The sequence below is a fragment of the Catharus ustulatus genome, chromosome 5 (assembly GCF_009819885.2).
Source record: "Catharus ustulatus isolate bCatUst1 chromosome 5, bCatUst1.pri.v2, whole genome shotgun sequence".
Classification (NCBI taxonomy): Eukaryota; Metazoa; Chordata; class Aves; order Passeriformes; family Turdidae; genus Catharus; species Catharus ustulatus.
In genome coordinates, this window is record NC_046225.1 from 76,747,296 (window position 1) to 76,766,353 (window position 19,058).

At 44.8% G+C, this 19,058-nt stretch overlaps 1 protein-coding gene across 1 annotated transcript in view; it reads right to left on the reverse strand.

Annotated features, from left to right (window-relative positions):
• ATRN (attractin) overlaps positions 1–19,058 on the reverse strand; it is a 151,015-nt gene that overhangs the window by 23,679 nt on the left and 108,278 nt on the right. The window contains exons 26-27 of the mRNA XM_033060031.1: positions 13,203–13,281; positions 315–422 (exon numbers count right to left, since the gene is read on the reverse strand). Of these exons, the coding sequence (XP_032915922.1) occupies positions 315–422; positions 13,203–13,281 (187 nt within the window). The remainder of the gene's footprint in view (positions 1–314; positions 423–13,202; positions 13,282–19,058) is intronic.

Here is a 19,058-nt window from a genome sequence, read left to right on the forward strand (position 1 = left end):
TTTCTATTTGCAGCACCTACAACTATTTCCAGCTCAGTGTTCTCTGGTGTAAAGCTGAATTCTTCTCTATTTCAAAGCATAAAAACTAACAAGGCAATCCCAACACTTCAAACCCAGCACCAGTGTAACTTCAATGTGAACTAGCCCCAAAGTTAAAAGTGAATATCCGAAGTGATAAAAGGAAATTAAAATTGCTGGACCTCCTGGACTTACAGTTTCTCATAGGTACATAAAAAATGAGAGGATTTGGGATTATTGTGTTCAACACCCCTGGTTAATGGTGGTGAGGAGCGTCCTGAAGCCCCAGCTCTCACCTTTATGCTTCCCCCGATGAGATCTGGTGGCTCCTCATCTGTTTCTAAGGCAACGTTGATGGAGGCGAAGGGGCGACTGGCCATCTGCTGCATCTCACGCAGTAGTTGCTAATTTATTAAACAGAAAAATATTATCATCAGATTGTTCCCACACAAAGATGAAAGACAAATGTATCCAAAAGGTTTTGCCCAATACACAGGGACATGAATGAATATGGAAAAATAACCTCCAGGGCTTTTAACAGCCTTAAGAATACAGATAATGGGAAATATTCACATTAATACCATTTAACAAGTTATTGGAAGTAAAGCTGAATGCACAATGTGAGTATGACACATCTGGGAGGTAAAACGATCTGACTGAGCCTCCATAAAGCAGTTATTTACTTTTTAAGCTGTTGTTTGTCATCACCTGCCTGATTCCCACTCCATAGGATTTGTGGGAATCATTTCAAAATTAAACCACCAGCAGTATGTAACTACTGTAAGAATGAAGTTGCTGTTTTTTATAACAGCACCAGCAAAATGCTGCCAGGCTTCTATTGAATAATCCCCTTTTTTTATTGTTTCCTTGCTGAATACAGAAAATGGCAAACAAATCCTTATTGCAAAATGTTTTATTAAAATAAAAAACCTTTTCCTGGGCAAATCCCCACAAGCCCTCATGACACAAGACATCTCTTTATTGTGCTCTTAAGCATTTCTAAAGCATTAGGCTGCCTCTTCCCCTTTTTTAACACACAAAAAATAGACACTTTCTACACAGCTGGGCTGGAAACAGCATTTGGGTTTTAGCTGAGCTGTGGACACACTTGTTTTTGGCTGCAGTGACTAATCTCTGATAGTGACAACACAGCCTGCAAGGGGAGGCAGAAGCCAGAATTCCCTGAAGCAAGGGGTCCAGTGGGACTCGGTGTCTCTGTTTAATAAAGGAAGAGGCAAACACTTTGTGCAGCATGAGAAAACCCAGTGCTCTGAACCTTAATGCAGAAACTGCCCAAAGCTCTCGCACAGCTTTACACATTTACCATCACTACTTATGACAGCCATACCAGTTATCCTGTATTTTTAAGCTGGACTGAGGCACCACCAAATGCTCTCTAGAATCCCACCATTGCCACCTGCATTTTCCCTGCAATTCTGGGCAATCTGACACTCCAAGCCCAAACCGATCATTTACAGCACTCAAAAAACACCACAGAAAACCCCACAAAGTGCATCATGCCCCAGATATCCCCCATGCAGCACAGCAGAAGGTGAAAGGAAGGTGCCATTATCCAGCACCACTGTTTGGACAGAACTAATTCAGAGCATCACTGAATCCCACAATGGCTGGCATTGGAAGGGATTTAGGGATCATCCCCTAAATTCCACTCCCTTCCTGGGCTCAGCCCCTGCCTGTGGCTCTGGTGCCACTCCTGGGTGTGGAGCAGAGCCTGGCCCTGCCCTGCCCCTCCCTGCACACAGGGACAGCCAGGGACAGCCAGGGACAGCCAGGGACCCCCAGCTCCCTGTGTCACTGGGAGCTGCTGGGAGCCCCCAGCCCTCACCCAAACACTGCTGAACCAAACACTGGTCCCAGGACAGAGCCCTGGGGGACACCACCTGAGCCAGGCCTCCAACTAGACCCTGTGCCACTAATTACCACCCTCTGGGAACCTTCTATGGTCCTTGCTTTGCCAAGCCACCTATAATGTTGAGATTTTTCAGTGCAGTAACTACAGGACTGTCTCTGTAACTTGGGGATGCAGGCAAGGCACGATGAGGTCAGTGCAGAAAAGTTGGGAGGTGTATGAGCTTCTATGGCTCTCAGTCTAGCTAAAAAAATGGTAAAATTTTACTGCCATAAAAGGCATGTGATAAAGTTTTCCTTAATTTCTGAAAGAAAAAAAAGAAAGGGGAGAAAAAAGGCATTTTGAGCAGATTGTAGATACTGTCACGAAACAAAAACCCAACAAATCCACACAAATGGAGTGTTCATAAGCAAACTTGTGTGTAACTCACACTTGGGGAAAAGGACACGAGGAGTGTTCGGGTATTTAAAGCACAGCAGCAGATTGCAGACGAAAGCAAGTGTGAAACAGATTGCTGGGTTGTTGTTCCTGTAATTGTCCCCTTCAGCTATGGCAAAGTGCTTTGTTTAATGGCTATAAAATCAATGAACAAGCTGTCCTGATGAAGATGTCCAAGAGACTGACGAACTAAAAGCTATTAGTTCTTCAAAGGAAGTTATTTTACTAAAGAAAATGTGCAATTTGGCAATATGACTCCTACTGAAGTCAAAAGTAGCTTTGAGAATATAGAATCACAGAATGGCTTGGAATGGAAGGGATCCCAAAGATGGTCCAGTCCCACCCCTGCCATGGCAGAGACACCTCCCACCATCCCAGGTGCTCCCAGCCCCAGTGTCCAGCCTGGCCTTGGACACTCCAGGGATCCAGGGAATTCTCTGGGAATTCCAGCCCAGCCCCTCCCCACCCTCCCAGGCAGGAATTCCTTCCCCACATCCCAGCCCAATCTCCCCTTTCCCAGTGAAGCCATTCCCTGTGTCCTGTCCCTCCAGCCCTTGTCCCCAGTCCCTCTCCAGCTCTCCTGGAGCCCCTGCAGGGACTCTGAGCATTCCCTGGCATTTTCCCTTCTCCAGGGGAACATTCCCAGAGCAGAGGGGCTCCACAATCCTGGCAGCATTTCCATGAGCTCCTCTGGGCTCTCTGCAGCAGCTCCACGTGCTCCTGGATTTGGGATGCAGGGCTGGGGCAGCTCTGCAGGTGGGGTCTGACCTGAGCATAAAAACCCCCAAACCAGGTGAAATCAGAGGTCCAGGATGCAACCAAAGCAGCAAATGCCTAAGGGAATAACATCTTTTTCCTAACACCAGCTTCTGGTGTAGCACAAATCATGTTACAAAATTCCACCTAAAAATTAAGAATTTAAGAAATAATTGGTCTACAACTTGAATGCCACTGACTCTCCCAAGGATTGCACCATGCCTGTTTAACCCAGACACCTATCTATCCTTCAACATTTTAATTAAAAGATTTTATGATGCTGTAAGGGAGAAATTGTGACTTTTCCCAGTCAAGAGGCTGAGCATGGCCTTACAAGTCAGCAGCTGTTAACATCCAGAACCTGCCTTTCTCTCACTCCTAATGATGGGCTTTCTGCAATTTCAAATAATGAACCTCAATACTCTTCCAAGCCAACCCTGGTTTTCCAGATGACACAATTAATAGGACAACCTGGGAATATTTTAAATCACTCAGGCCCGAAGAGAATTTTAAAGACAAAGTGTTTGACAGCCTTACAAAGAAATCACATCAAAAAGCCTGTCCTGGAATACACCTCTGGCCTTTAATATTTAAATAACTGCAAGCTGTGAGAATGTGCACAACTTTCATTTGCATTGAGTTTGATTTTTTTTTCCATATGATGGAAATGGAATTATGGAATGGTTTGGATTGGAAGACACCTTAAAGACTGTCTTGTTCCACCCTCCACCAGACCAGGCTGCTCCAAGCCCAGTCCAACCCTGCCTGGAACCTTTCAAATAAAGTGATTCCTATCAGGAATATTTTTAATTCACACACATTGAGTAATGGACAGTCTAAAATGAAGAGTGTGTTACTGATGTGAGAAAAACCTCCCGAGGAAGTGAGGACAGCCTTGGCAGGCAGAGTGCAGGCTCTCACAGAGAAGACAAACAGCCATTTAGGGTACCAGGTTAATTGACTAATATAACCTATGCTGTGTTTCCTGACAGGAAAAGCCTGGACATTTTACTGCCACCATAAACCAGCCACAAGGCTCCATATAACCACCCTGCACCTGCCCCTGCAGAGACAGTTCCATGGGCACAGGGTTCCAGCAGCTTGGGGATGGGGCTCTGATATTTTCAGCCATGAAATAACGATGATTTTTCCAGAAGAAAATCACATATTCTGGATTTTATTTGCTCCTTATGAAGAATGGCCTTAAAAACAAGCTTATCAAAACAGTGACACTGGTTTGAACTCTTAAGGAACTCCAGAATGTACATGAGCAATTTGTCTCCTTCTTTTTCTGTTTTTTTGAAGAAGGAAAAGACACCAGGAAGGAAAACAGTGGAACTCAAGGAGGACAGTAGTGAGGTGCCCAGAGCAGCTGTGGTTGATCCCTGGCAGTGCCCAAGGCCAGGCTGGGAGCAATGGAGCAGTGGGAGGTGTCCCTGCCATGGCAGGGGTGGAACAAAATGGGCTTTAAGGTCCCTTACAAGCCAAGCCACTCCATGACTCCAAAGCCATGAGCGTGTTCAGTGAGCAGCAAGCACGAATGAGCTTTCATTTCAATGGAAAGTTAAAGCAAGCAGGGTCCCACAGGAAGGGAGGAAATTGCAGTGGACAGGATGCATTCAGGCAGCTGGAGCATGTCTGCTGCTGTGCCTGACCATCACACCACAGCACGGCTCAAGGGGAGCCAGCAAAGAGCAATGGGCTGACCAACAGTGGGCTTTGCCCCAGGAAACTTGTAGCTCTAATTTTTCAAGGTATTTCTGAAATTCAGATATTTATGGACCCACTGGCTGCTCTTTTTAACAGTACAGCTACTCTGAGCATTCTGAGGACATACATTTGGTTTGAGAAGAACATCTGCTGAAGATATTCCAGCAGAGCAAGCAACACTTTCCTTCACTTTGATAGAATCACAGAATTATTATGGCTGGAAAACTCCCAAAGTCCATTGAGTCCAACCATGAACTGAACACTGCCAAGGCCACCACTAACCCACGTGCCCAAGTGTCACATCCACATAGCTTTTAAATCCTTCCAGGAACTGGGACTCCACCACTGCCCTGGGCAGCTATGCCAGGACTGGAAAGCCCTTTCAGTGAAAAATTTTTCCTTATATTCACTCTAAACCTCTCCTGGCACAGCTTGACACCATTTCCTCTCATCCTGATGAGACAAGTACTATTGGAAGTAATCCTTGAATATTCATATGACAACCTTCAAGGCTGCAATGAATTTTAGATGGTGCCTGAAAGCTTTGGTTATGACCAAGCCCCACTGAACTGGGTCTGTGATCCCAGAGTTCTGCACCACCATGGAAAACATCAAGCTCCCCTGTCACCAACAAGCAAAATCATGCACTGCATTCTCCACAGCCAGCTTTAAAACCCAGGAGACTCCAAATCAGCTGGGTGTTCTGAGCCACAGCCTGTCAGTATTGCACAGGTGGACTGGCCCTAAAACCAGAGCCCACAGCGAGTCTGCAGCAAGTCCCAGCTCTGGTGTCACAGCAAGGGGAGACAGATAAAGATGGAGATGATTAGAGGGATGAAACACCTATGAATAAAGGCTGAGTTAGTTGGTTGCTCAGATTGGTATTTTGAGCTTATTCCTGCAAATCCTTTTCCTTCAAGGGCTCCATTTGAATTCAGCAGGCTGCATGTCCCACTGATGCACAAATAACTGTTCCTGTATGCACAGAAACTATCAACACCCTCTTTTCAGGCATGATTAACTTAGCTGGGAGGACACGTCCCAGAACTCACCTGTAATGACATCTCCCAAAAGTGCAGCTTGCAGGCTGCTGACCATCACTGTGGAAAGGGGACAACACCCCCAGGGGGCTCCTGGGGACCTGTGGGGAAGGTTCCAGCCCTGGTGGCAGCAGCAGCAGATTTATGGATTTTATGGGTGGCAGCTGCCAGGCCCCAAGGAACTATGGACTGCTTTAGGTTGGAGGAGACCCTAAAGATCATCTGATTCCACCCCTGCCATGGCAGGGACACCTTCCACTGTCCCAGGGGCTCCAGCCCCAGTGTCCAACCTGGGACACTGCCAGGGATCCAGGGGCAGCCACAGCTGCTCTGGACACCTGGGCCAGGGCTCACACCCTGCCAGGGAACAATTCCTGCCCAAAATCCCATCCAGCTCTGCCCACCCTGCCAGGGAACAATTCCTGCCCAAAATCCCATCCAGCTCTGCCCACCCTGCCAGGGAACAATTCCTGCCCAATATCCCATCCAGCCCTGCCCACCCTGCCAGGGAACAATTCCTGCCCAAAATCCCATCCAGCTCTGCCCACCCTGCCAGGGAACAATTCCTGCCCAAAATCTCATCCAGCCCTGCCCACCCTGCCAGGGAACAATTCCTGCCCAAAATCTCATCCAGCCCTGCCCTGTGGCAGTGAAGCCATTCCCTGTGTCCTGTCCCTCCAGCCCTTGTCCCCAGCCCCTCTCCAGCTCTCCTGGAGCCCCTGCAGGGACTCTGAGCATTCCCTGGCATTTTCCCTTCTCCAGGGGAACATTCCCAGCTCTCCCAGTCTGGCTCCAGAGCAGAATGACTGCACATTGTTGGAAGTAACATATAGATGCTGCTGTAGCAACATTTGCTTTATGTCATCATATCTTGGCGACCTTGGTGGAAAGGGAGTTACCTTCCAAAATAAAAATTGGCATCAGCAAAAAATAAACATACAAGCCATAAATATTCCGTGAGGATGAGTCACAAATGTCTCAGAACTAAGTGATTTAAAGTATTTAACTACAATTACACTAACTACCATATAAGTCAACAAACAAACAATTTTCTCTGATGCTTTCATCATCACTGAAAATTAAGTTTTTAATCCCCTAGAGCAGTGCACATATTAATGTTAGCTAATTAGTTTTGTAACTGACTTTGCAGGCTATGTTGAAAGAGAGAGGAGGAAAGAATTAATGCTCAAATCCTTCTCAACAGGCATTTCCACACTTCAAAACTATAACAAACCAAAAGCAAAGCTGCTGGGAAGTTGCCTCATGCTGAAATGACAGAAGATATTTAATTCAGGGCTGATTAAGATAACAAGTTATTCATCATAATCATGCCCAGTAGGAGGGCATAGGAATCCTGACCTTTAATAAGAACAACAAGATAATTTTTTTTTAAAAACCAGAAGGATCTAGTCCATGCAGTCTGAAATATGCACCAATACCTGATAATTACACAACAGCACAATGAAGCTTTGACTGAGTAGAGCTCTTCTGGAATAATTACACAATCTCTCCCTGATTTTTCCAAATAACTAAATCAGATACCTGCACAGCTGATGCCTACCATTAGAAAGAGACCTTGGGGTCTGAAATGAGAACAGCTTCAATATACCAGTCATGGGCTTTTATAATAAGGCTGAACTCTCCTAGAGCTGGGCTTGACAGAATCAGAGAATCATGGAGTGGTTTGGGTTGGAAGGGACCCAAAAGCCCATCCAGTTCCCTCCCCTGCCAAAAGAAGGTTTGATCCAACGGGTTGGTATCCCAAGCACGAGACTCCAGTTTCATCTTTGCTCAAGTTCCCACCTGTTCTTTTTTGGGTACAAAACCAACTTCATTCTCGAGCACCAGCTGCAGTGAAGACTGTGGCAGAGCTCTGTGGTCTGCCAACGCCACGTCTGTGGCTGTCAGCCCCATCTGATGGTGGACTGGAGACAGGGAGAGCTCAGAGATCCAACTGGTCAGCTGGAACTGGCCATCTGCAGGTTCCTGCCACGACTGCACTGGGCACAGAATGACAGGAGCAGCTTCAAACAAAACCAAACCATCAATTTCCCCCCTAAGCAGGAATCTCTTGTCAGCACTAATATTTTGGGATGTTTTTCCTCTTCAGGGCATCTCTTATTTCTGCTACAATTTCCTTCAGTTGGTGACCAAAGCCACATGGATCAGTGCAGAGCACACAGTGTTTGTATTTTGGAAAAAGCCTCCTGGCACTATGAGCTGGTTCCCATTCATGGATTTTAAATCTAGGGAGAGCGGAAAGTTACGATTATTTGATCTGACCTCCTGCCTAGCACGAGTCACTGACTTGCCCCATGTGATTGACCTAGAAAAGGTCCTTCCAAAAGCACTCATTCTGAGAGCCATGTTTCTAATAATATAAATTATTGGCATTGCCACTCTCACCATTAAAATCAGGAGAAAAACAGAACAGTTTTAGACTTTTTAACCTCCAGTTGCAGACATTGGGTGTTTGGTTTGGAAAGGACCTAAAGTTACCCAGCTCCAAACCCCTGCAATGGACAGGGACACAGCGTTTAAAGTTTTGGCTGGTCCTTTAGAAGATCCTTATCCCATCATGAATCTTCTGTGATTCCTTTTCACAGTCACTGATTTGCATCACCAAACCTCAATACGTTCTTCTTTGGAAAAAATGAGGAATTTGTGATGCTTTAAACCCTTGCTTATCTTCCAGATAGCAAATTAATCTTGCAGTGTTGTTCTCCACCATCTGCAACACCCAGAACACTGCGGAGAGCAGTGTGGACACAGTGCTGCACTAACTGGTTACACATAATAGTAACACTGAGCTCTTATTTTACTACTCATAAATGCAGGAAGTGGAAATTTACATCCAGCTTTCAAAACACCACAGCCACCATCACTTCAGTCTATTGTCCTGGGAACAGCTCTGACTGCATTTAAAAAAAGATACTCAGGTTTGTTTCCCACTGTACTGAGAGAAATTAGTGTGCTCACCACGTGGCTCAACCTCCTCAGTCACCTGCTGGCTGGGATTTCTCACTCCTCCAATTCTTCTTTTCCCTACAAACCACCCCAAACCCAAGCTTAATATTTTCTTTTTGCTGACAGACACCAAACAGTGCTGTCAGTGCTACGGAACAAGAAGGTCTACGTGGCAAATAACTGCTGGGAGCTTGGAGAATACACCAGTAAACCCTCCAGAGCTGCTGGGACTATCCAAATCTAGAGAAATTTGTGGCCAGACCTTTTAACATTTCTGTATAAGTTTGATACCAAAGCAGATCCTAGTCCAAAACACCGCTGAAGACTCTAAACAATGACGAAGACCCTGAATTACAGTTAGTTGAAAATATTCCAAATCTAAACCAAGGATGCCCTTAATCATAGTGTAAGAGAGAAGATCTAGGAGATGAGTAAAATACTAAGAGTTGAGAACAAGAAGGGAAAGAAAAGAAAGGCATGGCAATAAATAACACACAGCACAGGTCCCTTGGAACATCTTTGCTGTAAAAAACACAGGAACCTGCTTGCCCACGTGGTACTCTGTGTGCATGGATGTTACAGCAGAGGATGCCAGTGGAAACAGAAGCATTACTAAGATTTGAATACACTTGGGAGGGAAAAAGGTTTCAGCAATGAAGTCGAGAAGGAGACTGATAATTCCTGCAGTAAATCAATACACAAACCCCATCCTGAGTAACTGGGTGACCTGCAGAGGAAAAATATTCAATCTCAGAAAGCCATGGCAAGAAAGGAGGCAAAACACAGATCATTTTGTTGAGGGTGATACTGAGCTCCAGACAGCCAAACTGCGTTATCTCCGTGGGTGCTGGCTGCTGGCAGTCCCAGCACAGGGAGCTGAGCCCACTGCCCCAGCTCAGCCCTTTCTGGGAGGGAGCTACTCCTTGCTCCCAGTGAAGGAAACAAGGAGGACTGAGGGTGAGGAGAAGAGCATTTGGATGCAAAAACAGAACAAAAGGACAGAAAATTCCTGACAGCAGATGAGCATATTAAAATTCTAACATCACGCTCATACTTTGTGATCATTCTCTATTGCCACCCTGATTTCTTTAATATGCCATTTTCTATAGACAAGACAGAAAAGCTTCCTTTCCCTATTTCCTAATATCATTCACCTCATTCAAAGCCTCTTATAAAAGCTGCCTTTTTATTTCTATTTTCCCTTTTCAAGATGTCTGAAGATGTTCAAACATGGGGCTTAATGGCAAGGGAATAAACACACAGTTTACAATTCCATCTCCTGAATGCCTGATACCACACAAATCATTCCCATTTTTACTTCAGGTCAAGCTTCACACTCTGCAAGGCCTGAACTTCACTCAGTGTTCCAAACTGATTTTCCTACAAGTACACATTGGCTGTGCTGTGTCTGCACACCCCACAGGGCCTTCAGCCAGCAGGCTCAGAAGCATTGACACACACATGTGCAAGCAGCTGGGCAGAGATGTTTAGCTGAAATACAGAAAAAGAACGAAGTCAGGAGAATCTTGTGCATTTTAGAAGATATTGATGAGACTTTGGATTTGTAGCAGGCTGCCTTCTCTGTAAGGAGCAAAGCAAACCTGGTTTCAACCGAGCGATGCCGCTGCGTTTCATCACCCAGCTGTGTGCCTTCTCCACCACACTGCCCAAGCAACCCTGGTGAGTAATTCTGACTTCTCAGCCTGTCAGCACACTCCCTTTGCTGCCCCACACAGATCTCAGAAGCCTCAGCAGCCAGCCTTTCACTCTGCACTTGCAGAGCTCCTGTTGGAAGCAGAAGTGATGGACAGCTGGGAATTACTGCACGTGGCCTCACATGTTACTGGCTCCTGTGTCAGGATTAGAGAACAAGCACAGAGTTACTACACACGTGGGAAGTTACTACAGAGTTACTACATACATGAGAAACAGGTGATTGTAACTTGAGTACTGCTAAAAGTACAGCCCAAACCAGAGAGATCTTCCTTCAGGGCTGCAGCACTTTGTAGAATCGTGGAACAGTTTGGGTAGGAAGGGACCTTGAAAATTTTCTAGCTCCAGCTCCTGCCATGGGCAAGGGCACCTTCCACAGCCCCAGGGTGCTCCAAGCCCCGTCCAGCCTGGCCTTGGACACTGCCAGGGATGGGGCATTGATCATAATTTTTAACAGCTAAAGAGATCAGTGCTTGGGTTTATTGAGAGTCAGTACAAAAACCTCCACCTTTTCAACCTATAAACCATCTTAGGTAACAAATTCTTCAGTGGACTTTTGTTTCTGGAGAAAGTCTGTATTAATACATGTAATTATGGCAGGACAAAGATTTTAAACTGTTTCCTCAAGATTTACAGCTATTTCTAACAGAAGATGAATGAACAGCAGAGACCCATGAATTACAAGATACAGTCACTAGATAACAAGAGAGAGCAAGATAAATAACAGCAAAAGACAGGAATGTGCCTGGAAAACACCACCCTGATGAACTGCCTGTCAAACAGCCACACATGCAGATTGAATTTAGACTGAAATAGGCCAATATGTTGCCAGTACTCCAGGTTTGGCTTTTTTCCCTTAAAACATGCATCAGACTGTAATTTAATTTACAAAGACATTTCTCACTTAAGCCACCACTCAAATACTTTAACTGAGCTCCAAAGCACAGTATTTACTTCTTGGTCTATATTCCTTATGCATTCCTAGATAACATTTAACCCCAGGAGCCACAGGGGATGTTATGCTGACTCCAGCTTAGTTTCTTGCCAAGAAAGTGAGCAGGAAAAAAACAGCTGCCCTAGTAAAAATTTATCTACCTTCAGAGAATACAGGAAACCTCAAAGACTTCCATTATTTTCAAGATTAAGGGTTATCTGTTTGAAAAGCAATGATTACATTCTGCAGTGAGTTCACCAGTAAGAGCAGAAACATCTGAAGCAGAAAGAGGAGGAAGAAGAGAAGAGTTATCAGACATCATCGTGCTTTATTACCAGAGAGGAGCTCCTCATATGGAATAAATTCATATTATTCACACCACTGCACTGCAAAGCACAACCAGTGACAGATTTCTGAAGATATGCAGGAAACAGGGGCTTGCAAAGAATTCCAACATTGTAAAAATTAACCCCCCAAACCCTCCTGATCAACTCCAGTGTGGAAACAAACGGCTCTTGGACAGAACAGTGACACGACTGGGTGCCTGCAGCTGCCAAGAGCTCCATCCCAGCAGGACAACTGGGAGGAAAACCTGGAGGAAATGGGCAGATCTCCCCTGAAAACCCCAAAGCAGGGAAGAAACACACCTCAGGGAAAGATTCCTTAGGGAGTGTGGCCTCAGGTGATGACATAGAGATAACTCTACACAGAAAGTGCACACGGACTCGCTCGAATCCTGTCTGGCTTCTCTCATTTTGCACAGAAATAAACAGATTAATACAAGACTAAGCTCCTAAAAATAATTCCAGGTCAGCCCAACCTCTGATACCTGCACATTCCATGCTTTTAGCACTTGGCACACCAAGAAAACCTGATGAATGTGTGGCTGGCTGCTCGTGGCACCCAGGACTCCTCTACAAACACAACTCGTGCATGTGGGCATTTGTGCTGGGAACTAAGGGACATTCTTTGTGCCACACCGACTGGCCACCTCACCTTGGTCACCCTGGGTGCTTTGGGTGGAACAGGAAATCAAGTTCCACTGAGAAACAAGAAAAGAAGCTAGTGAACAAAAATAAATCAGGGATAAACGAGGAGGAACCAGATTTTGAGGGCGTAAAGCACAAAGTTATTATGTGATGAGAACACAAGAAGTTATGAAACTCGTTTGCACTATGGGTAAGTGAAGAGGAAAAAACTTTGGCTCTAAGAGGAAAAGACTTTGGCTCTAAAAGTCACATTTTTAAGTAGTGAACTGCAGATTTCCACATCCTGGGTGGCTTCCCCACCTTTTTCTTATGCTCCTAATGTTCCAGGGGAAACAACCAACCACTCAAAATATTTGAATAAGATTTAATTTGAAAATGGGGATTTGACTTTTATTTTTTTACATATTATGCAAGAGCTAATGTTTCTATTTTCTGTTTCCTATTTTGAAACAGATATAAAGAATCTCCTAATTTATGCGGGTGTTTTCAATTATGCTGTCTAAAAATGGAAATTCTGGGAATTCAGGATCTTCACCCCTATTATTTCGGTGCTTCACAGAAACTGCAGCATCAGGATACTAAAATAACAAACACAATTTGTCAGTGAAACTGTAATCAAAAATACACTAAAGGCCTGAACAGCAGCATTAACTGCATTAGCTTAGCCTCCAATTTAAGGTTAATGTCATGTATATGTGAATAAATATGCACCTAGAGAGAACAACTATTAAAAAGTCATTTAAGGAACAACACTTCATCCCTCTCACCTCTCTCCGTCGTGATGCCCAGCAACTTTGTTTGATCTTCCAAACCACAGCTGCCACCAGGAGCAATGACAGGAAACAACTGGAAAGGGGGAAAAATGGAAAAAAGTATTTTATTGCCCTTGTTCATAACATACTGGAGCTGAAAAACTCTAGGAAATGCAAAGTTAAATGAAAAGTTCATATAATAATTAGAGATACACTGAAGAAAGATAATCCAGCACAGTTCAGAGCTTTTGATACCCACTGAGAAATGACACAGTCATTTTCAGGGAAAGCTGTTGTTCCAAAGTTCCCTATCTCACTTCCTTTAGTGACAGTAAGGTTGGAAGATTCAATCAGATTCAAAAAGCCACTATTGCCTATCTCTGGTGATATTTTAAGTGAGAGGATAACTACCAAAAAGAAAAGCCTTGGAAGAAGCAAAGAAAATTGATTATTATTTCCTTTCCAAATTACAAAAATAAGACACAGTGTAGAGCAGGCAGGCTGTTGCAAAGCTACAGGCATTTATTGATTTCCCCAAGTCTATATTGGTTTTCTTCAGTCAAAAGAGAGGGGAAAAGGATGAATGAATATATCCATTTCTAGGAAAAATGCAAGGAAGAAGATATAACAAAAAACAGTAGTAGTAGTAGTAATAAAAATAATAATAATAATAATAATAATAATAATCGACCGTATTGGCAGTCATGATCTTATCACACTAAATACCTAATGAGCAACCTCAAGCTGAGATTAGATCCCATCCCTGGGGGTTTCCAAAGCCCTGTGCTTGTGGCACTTGGGGACAGGCAGTGCTGGGGATGCTCGAGCTCGCTGATCTCACAGGGCTTTTCCAACCTGGATGATTCTGTGATACTCTGACTTGGAATTGCCTATAATCAAACACCAGGAGAGACAGAAGGAACCATTCCCTGAGAAATGCAAAAGCTGAGGAGATTCTTCTTGTTGCCATATCACCATGTACAGATTACATGACATGAGAACTCCATGGAGGGGGCACAGACACCCAAAGGCAGCCAGTCAGTGATGGGATTGCAGCTTCCAGGCTTAGAGATGCACAAAAATATGCTTTAGCATTATATAGCATATAATATTAAAAATCTTGCACTTGTTTGACTTTCATGGCCCTGGCCCAGCTGTGGCTGCCCCTGGATCCCTGGCTGTGTCCCAGGCTGGACACTGGGCCTGGAGCTCCTGGGACAGTGGAGGTGTCCCTGCCACAGCACTGGGTGGGCTTTAAGGTCCCTTCCAACCCAAACCACTCCGTGATTTCATGATTTCAGATGCAGTTTATGTGCAACATACACTGCTGCCACAGCTTATCTGTGTTTACCTCCTCAGTCCATCTTTATTTGGGGAAACAAGATGGAAGTCCAAAGGGCAGAGGAAAAATGCCAGCAAAGGCAAAAATGCCATTTCTCCCAAGCACTTCTGTTAAATTACCCATGTCAGAGGAGTTTCTCCAGAAGGAGTTTCTCAGGAGGAGTTTCTCAGGAGGTCAGGGACACAGATGAACTTGCACTGTGCCACCCACAGCCAGCAAAGTCACCCAGGTCTCCCCTGCACACAGCATCCCTGTATCCATGATGATATCCAACAGTGTCCATGAGACAGCTCCAGAAATACACAGCAAATGGAAGATACACATCAAAACAATCTTAGTTGCTGCAAGGATGGCCCCTTTTCAGAAAAAAAAGTGACCTCAGCAATTTGAAAACTGTTGGAGCTCTTCTTTTGGGTTGATTTCATAGAATCACAGAATCATTTATGTTGGAAAAAACCTCTAAGACCATCAAGTCCAACCATTAACTCAGCACTGCCAAGGCCACCACTAAACCCTGTCCCCAGGTGCCACATTTTCAGTGGCACTGTAAATATGTCTCACTATGTGTTATTTACTCCCTCGGAAAGAAAAGCTAGAGTGGAGAACTAAGAGGATCACCTTTATTACTAAATCCTCTTTCCAAAATGCAACACTGCACAAGCCTGCATATTCCAGAGTCTTTACTGGCTTCCCTTTCCTGCCCATTTCTGGTACCACAGCCAAAACTTTGTTGAGAAAACAGAGAGGAATTAACAATTAAAGACTAATAAAAACTTCTCCTAAAACACTCACCACAGTACCCTTTTATTTCAAAGGAACAGCACCATACATCTTTGTATTGTCACAAGGAGGCAGCAAATACCCACAAAAGCTATAAAATCACTAAGGAAATATATTTTCCCCCTTGAACTAACATCCCTCGGAAGCACTGGGGGAGAAATAAAAGGCAGAGCCTGCTGCAGTCCATCACCTGCTGCAAGAGCCCCAGGGGCAGAGCAAAGTCAAGATCTATTGTTGCATTTACTCAGCCTAAACCATCCTGAAATAAGTTAAAAGACCTGATGTGAGCATCAGTAGCTTTAAAGAAGGGGGTTTTTTTCCAATTTTCTCTGAGAAAACAACTTTGTAGATCTGGAAGCATCAGGAAGAAACAGCTGTGAGCAGAGAGATGTGCTGGGAAGGATGAGAGTGAGAGCTGGCAGAGTCCTGGTCCAAGTTGAGCTCTGCCCTCTCTCCTCAGCAGCTCCTCACATCTCTGCCAGCCATGGATATCCACCTGCTTACAAATGACTTGTAAAACATCATTTTACTACAGGATTTGCTTTGCCCTCTCCTCTCTTTTCTCCAGAAATAGCAGCCTACCAAGAGCATCCTTCATCCTGGAAATCCACTCTTCACCCAAGTCTTCTCTCTGCAGCTTCCCCCATCTCAAAGGGCTCCAGGGAGAGCTCAGAGTCCCTGGCAGGACCTGCAGGGGCTCCAGGAGAGCTGGAGAGGGACTGGGGACAAGGACACAGGGAATGGCTCCACTGCCAGAGGGCAGGGCTGGGTGGGATTTGGGCAGGAATTGTTCCCTGGCACAGGGTGGGCAGGGATGGATGGGATTTGGGCAGGAATTGTTCCCTGGCACAGGGTGGGCAGGGCTGGATGAGATTTTGGGCAGGAATTGTTCCCTGGCAGGGTGTGAGCCCTGGCCCAGGGTGCCCAGATTTGCTGTGGCTGCCCCTGGATCCCTGGCAGTGTCCAGGGCCAGGCTGGACATTGGGGCTGGAGCACCTGGGACAGTGGAAGTGTCCCTGCCACGGCAGGGAATTGAATCAATGTGATCTTTAAGTTCTCCTCCAACCCAACCTATTCTGTGATTCCATCAGCTGCTGGATTTCCATTTTCCTATAGCCTGTGACATATCCAGTTTGAGACCAGTTAAATTTTTCCAACAGAAAAAAAGGAAACCAGCAAACTCAGGTGTGAAACCAGACTGGAAGGGAAAAAACAAAACATCAAGAGCCACCAAACACCCTGGAGAGTTTTCATCCCAGGGAAATCTGAACCATTTCAATCAGGTTCTACCAAGTAGAGCTTCTATTGGATCATACAGTTATAAAAATTTGTGCTTACACAGCATAAATATTGCAATGCAGGGAGGAGATACATTTAAATTTTATGGAAAATATTCCATTTGGCAAACAGCTTTATTAATTCATTCTTAATTATTCATTACATTATTTAACTACAAGGAGCAATATGGTTATAAACAATCTCAGTTGGGCTCAACACATGCATGAAACCTCAGCTGATCAGCCTTCAGAAAACCACAGGGTATTCCCACACTGACACAAAAATCTGAACTTAAACACACTGTCTGGTTTTATTCTGGACTTTAATCTCCTTTTAACTACAGAGAGAATATTTTTTCCTCCTAGTACCCTTAAAGCTTTTCAAACAAGTCCACTTTCATTTTGAAACATCTGGAAAACTCCATCAGCACTTTGCTATAATGCATTTTCAGGAGAGGAGAAGAAAATCCATCTGGTGTATTAGGGCCCAATTATTAAACCCTCCTGAAATGTTTATCCACATCAAAATTGCTTGTAAAAAATGGCAGCTTTAAACACCAGAATGTACAGCAGCCTCACTGCTAATGTGCTTTAACATATACAGGTCACTTAATAATTTCAGAAAGCCCTGCCATGATTATGAGAAACACAGCCCAAATTATTTTGATGAATTAGAAGCTATTTAAGTGCTATTTACAAGTAAATTTTAATATGCTAGAGAGTTACAGGACACATTTTAAAGTACTGGATGCATTAAACCTTGAAATAATTGTAAAAAGTATATAACACACCCATGGTTGGTTGGGCTTTGCCAAACAGCTGCCTGCAGCCCATCCAGCCAGGTTCCTGACCTCATCTCTGTGCTGAAGATGGCACAAGGCTCAACAAGCCACAGCTCACCTTAGCTGTGCCACAGAGGGCAATGGAGACAGGGAAGGGTCTGGAGCACAGGGGATGGGTCAAACCCAGGTGGAAATTCAGCGCTGCAAAGACACTCAACCCCCTTCTCTTCTCCCCCACTCTGGTGGAGCGGGGAGGAGAATCAGAAGTAAAATTTGCAGGCTGAGAAAAACAGTTTAATAATTGAAAACAAAATAAAATACAATAACATAGCTAATAATAATAATTATAACCAAACAAGTGACGCACAAGGTAACTGCTCACCAGCTGCTGGGCAATGCCAGCCCCTCTCCCCAGGGCAGAGCCTCCAGTAACTCCCCAGTTCGTGCACTGGGCACCATGCTCTGGGGTGTGCAATGCCCACTTGGCTACTTGGGCTCACCTGCCCCTAACCCAGCCCCAGTTTGAGCAACTCCTCACTGGCACAGCAAGAGAAAAAAACCCAACAGACTGCTGAGAAACACAACTGAGCAAAACCCAAAGCATCAGTGTATTATCAACATTATTCTCATTCTGAACCTAAAACACAGCATCAGAACAGCTCCTGAGAAGGAATTTACTCTATGCCAGCCAAAACCAGGACAAGTGTGGTGAGGAGCAGTTGAGGGAGCTGGGAAGGGGCTGGAGAATTCCTGAGGGAGCTGGGAAGGGGCTGGAGAATTCCTGAGGGAGCTGGGAAGGAGCTGGAGAATTCCTGAGGGAGCTGGGAAGAAGCTGGAGAATTCCTGAGGGAGCTGGGAAGAAGCTGGAGAATTCCTGAGGGAGCTGGGAGGGCTCAGCCTGGAGAAAAGGAGGCTCAGGGGGCCCTTGTGGCTCTGCACAAGTCCCTGCCAGGAGGGGACACCGGGGGGATTTGGGATCTGATTCCAGGGAACATGGACAGGACACAGGGAACAGCTCAGGATGGAAACTGGGGAATTTCTCCATGGAAAAGGCAGAGGTGCAGTCCCATCCCTGGGGGATTTCCAAGCCCTGTGGATGTGGCACTTGGGGACACGGTCAGTGCTGGCCCTGGCAGTGCTGGGGGAGTCCTTGAACTTGCTGATCTCAGAGGGCTTCTCCAACCTAGATGATTTCATGATTCTATTCTATGATTATGGGGTAAGAGTGAAGCAAAGAGTGAAGAGAACATGGAAAGAAGGAAGTTATGGATGCTGAACTGTTAATCTTCTGCATTTTGTTAGAAATAATGTAAAAATATTCCCAAGTCTTACTTTCCTCTTTAAAAAAAAAGGAAGAAGAAGGGGATTCAGACTGTATTTTAGGCATCTATTTAGCAAAGCCATTCGTGCTGCAGTAAAAAATTGTTTAATAAGCAGCAAGAGAAAATAAAATATCTGCAACATAACTCCAGATTTGAATTATTGCAGAAGGCCATTCCCACTTAATGAAAATACTGGGAAAATACTTACAGTCAGGAAAAGCAGTATACAGCACATAAAACCATCTGTCTGAGTCTTGCACTGAGCAAACAGTGCTCCTGTTCAAGTTCTTCAGAGGAACAAGTCCAATTATTTGTATCAAACTAAAATGACACCATTGCTATTTGATATTCAGCCCCCAATAGGGGCA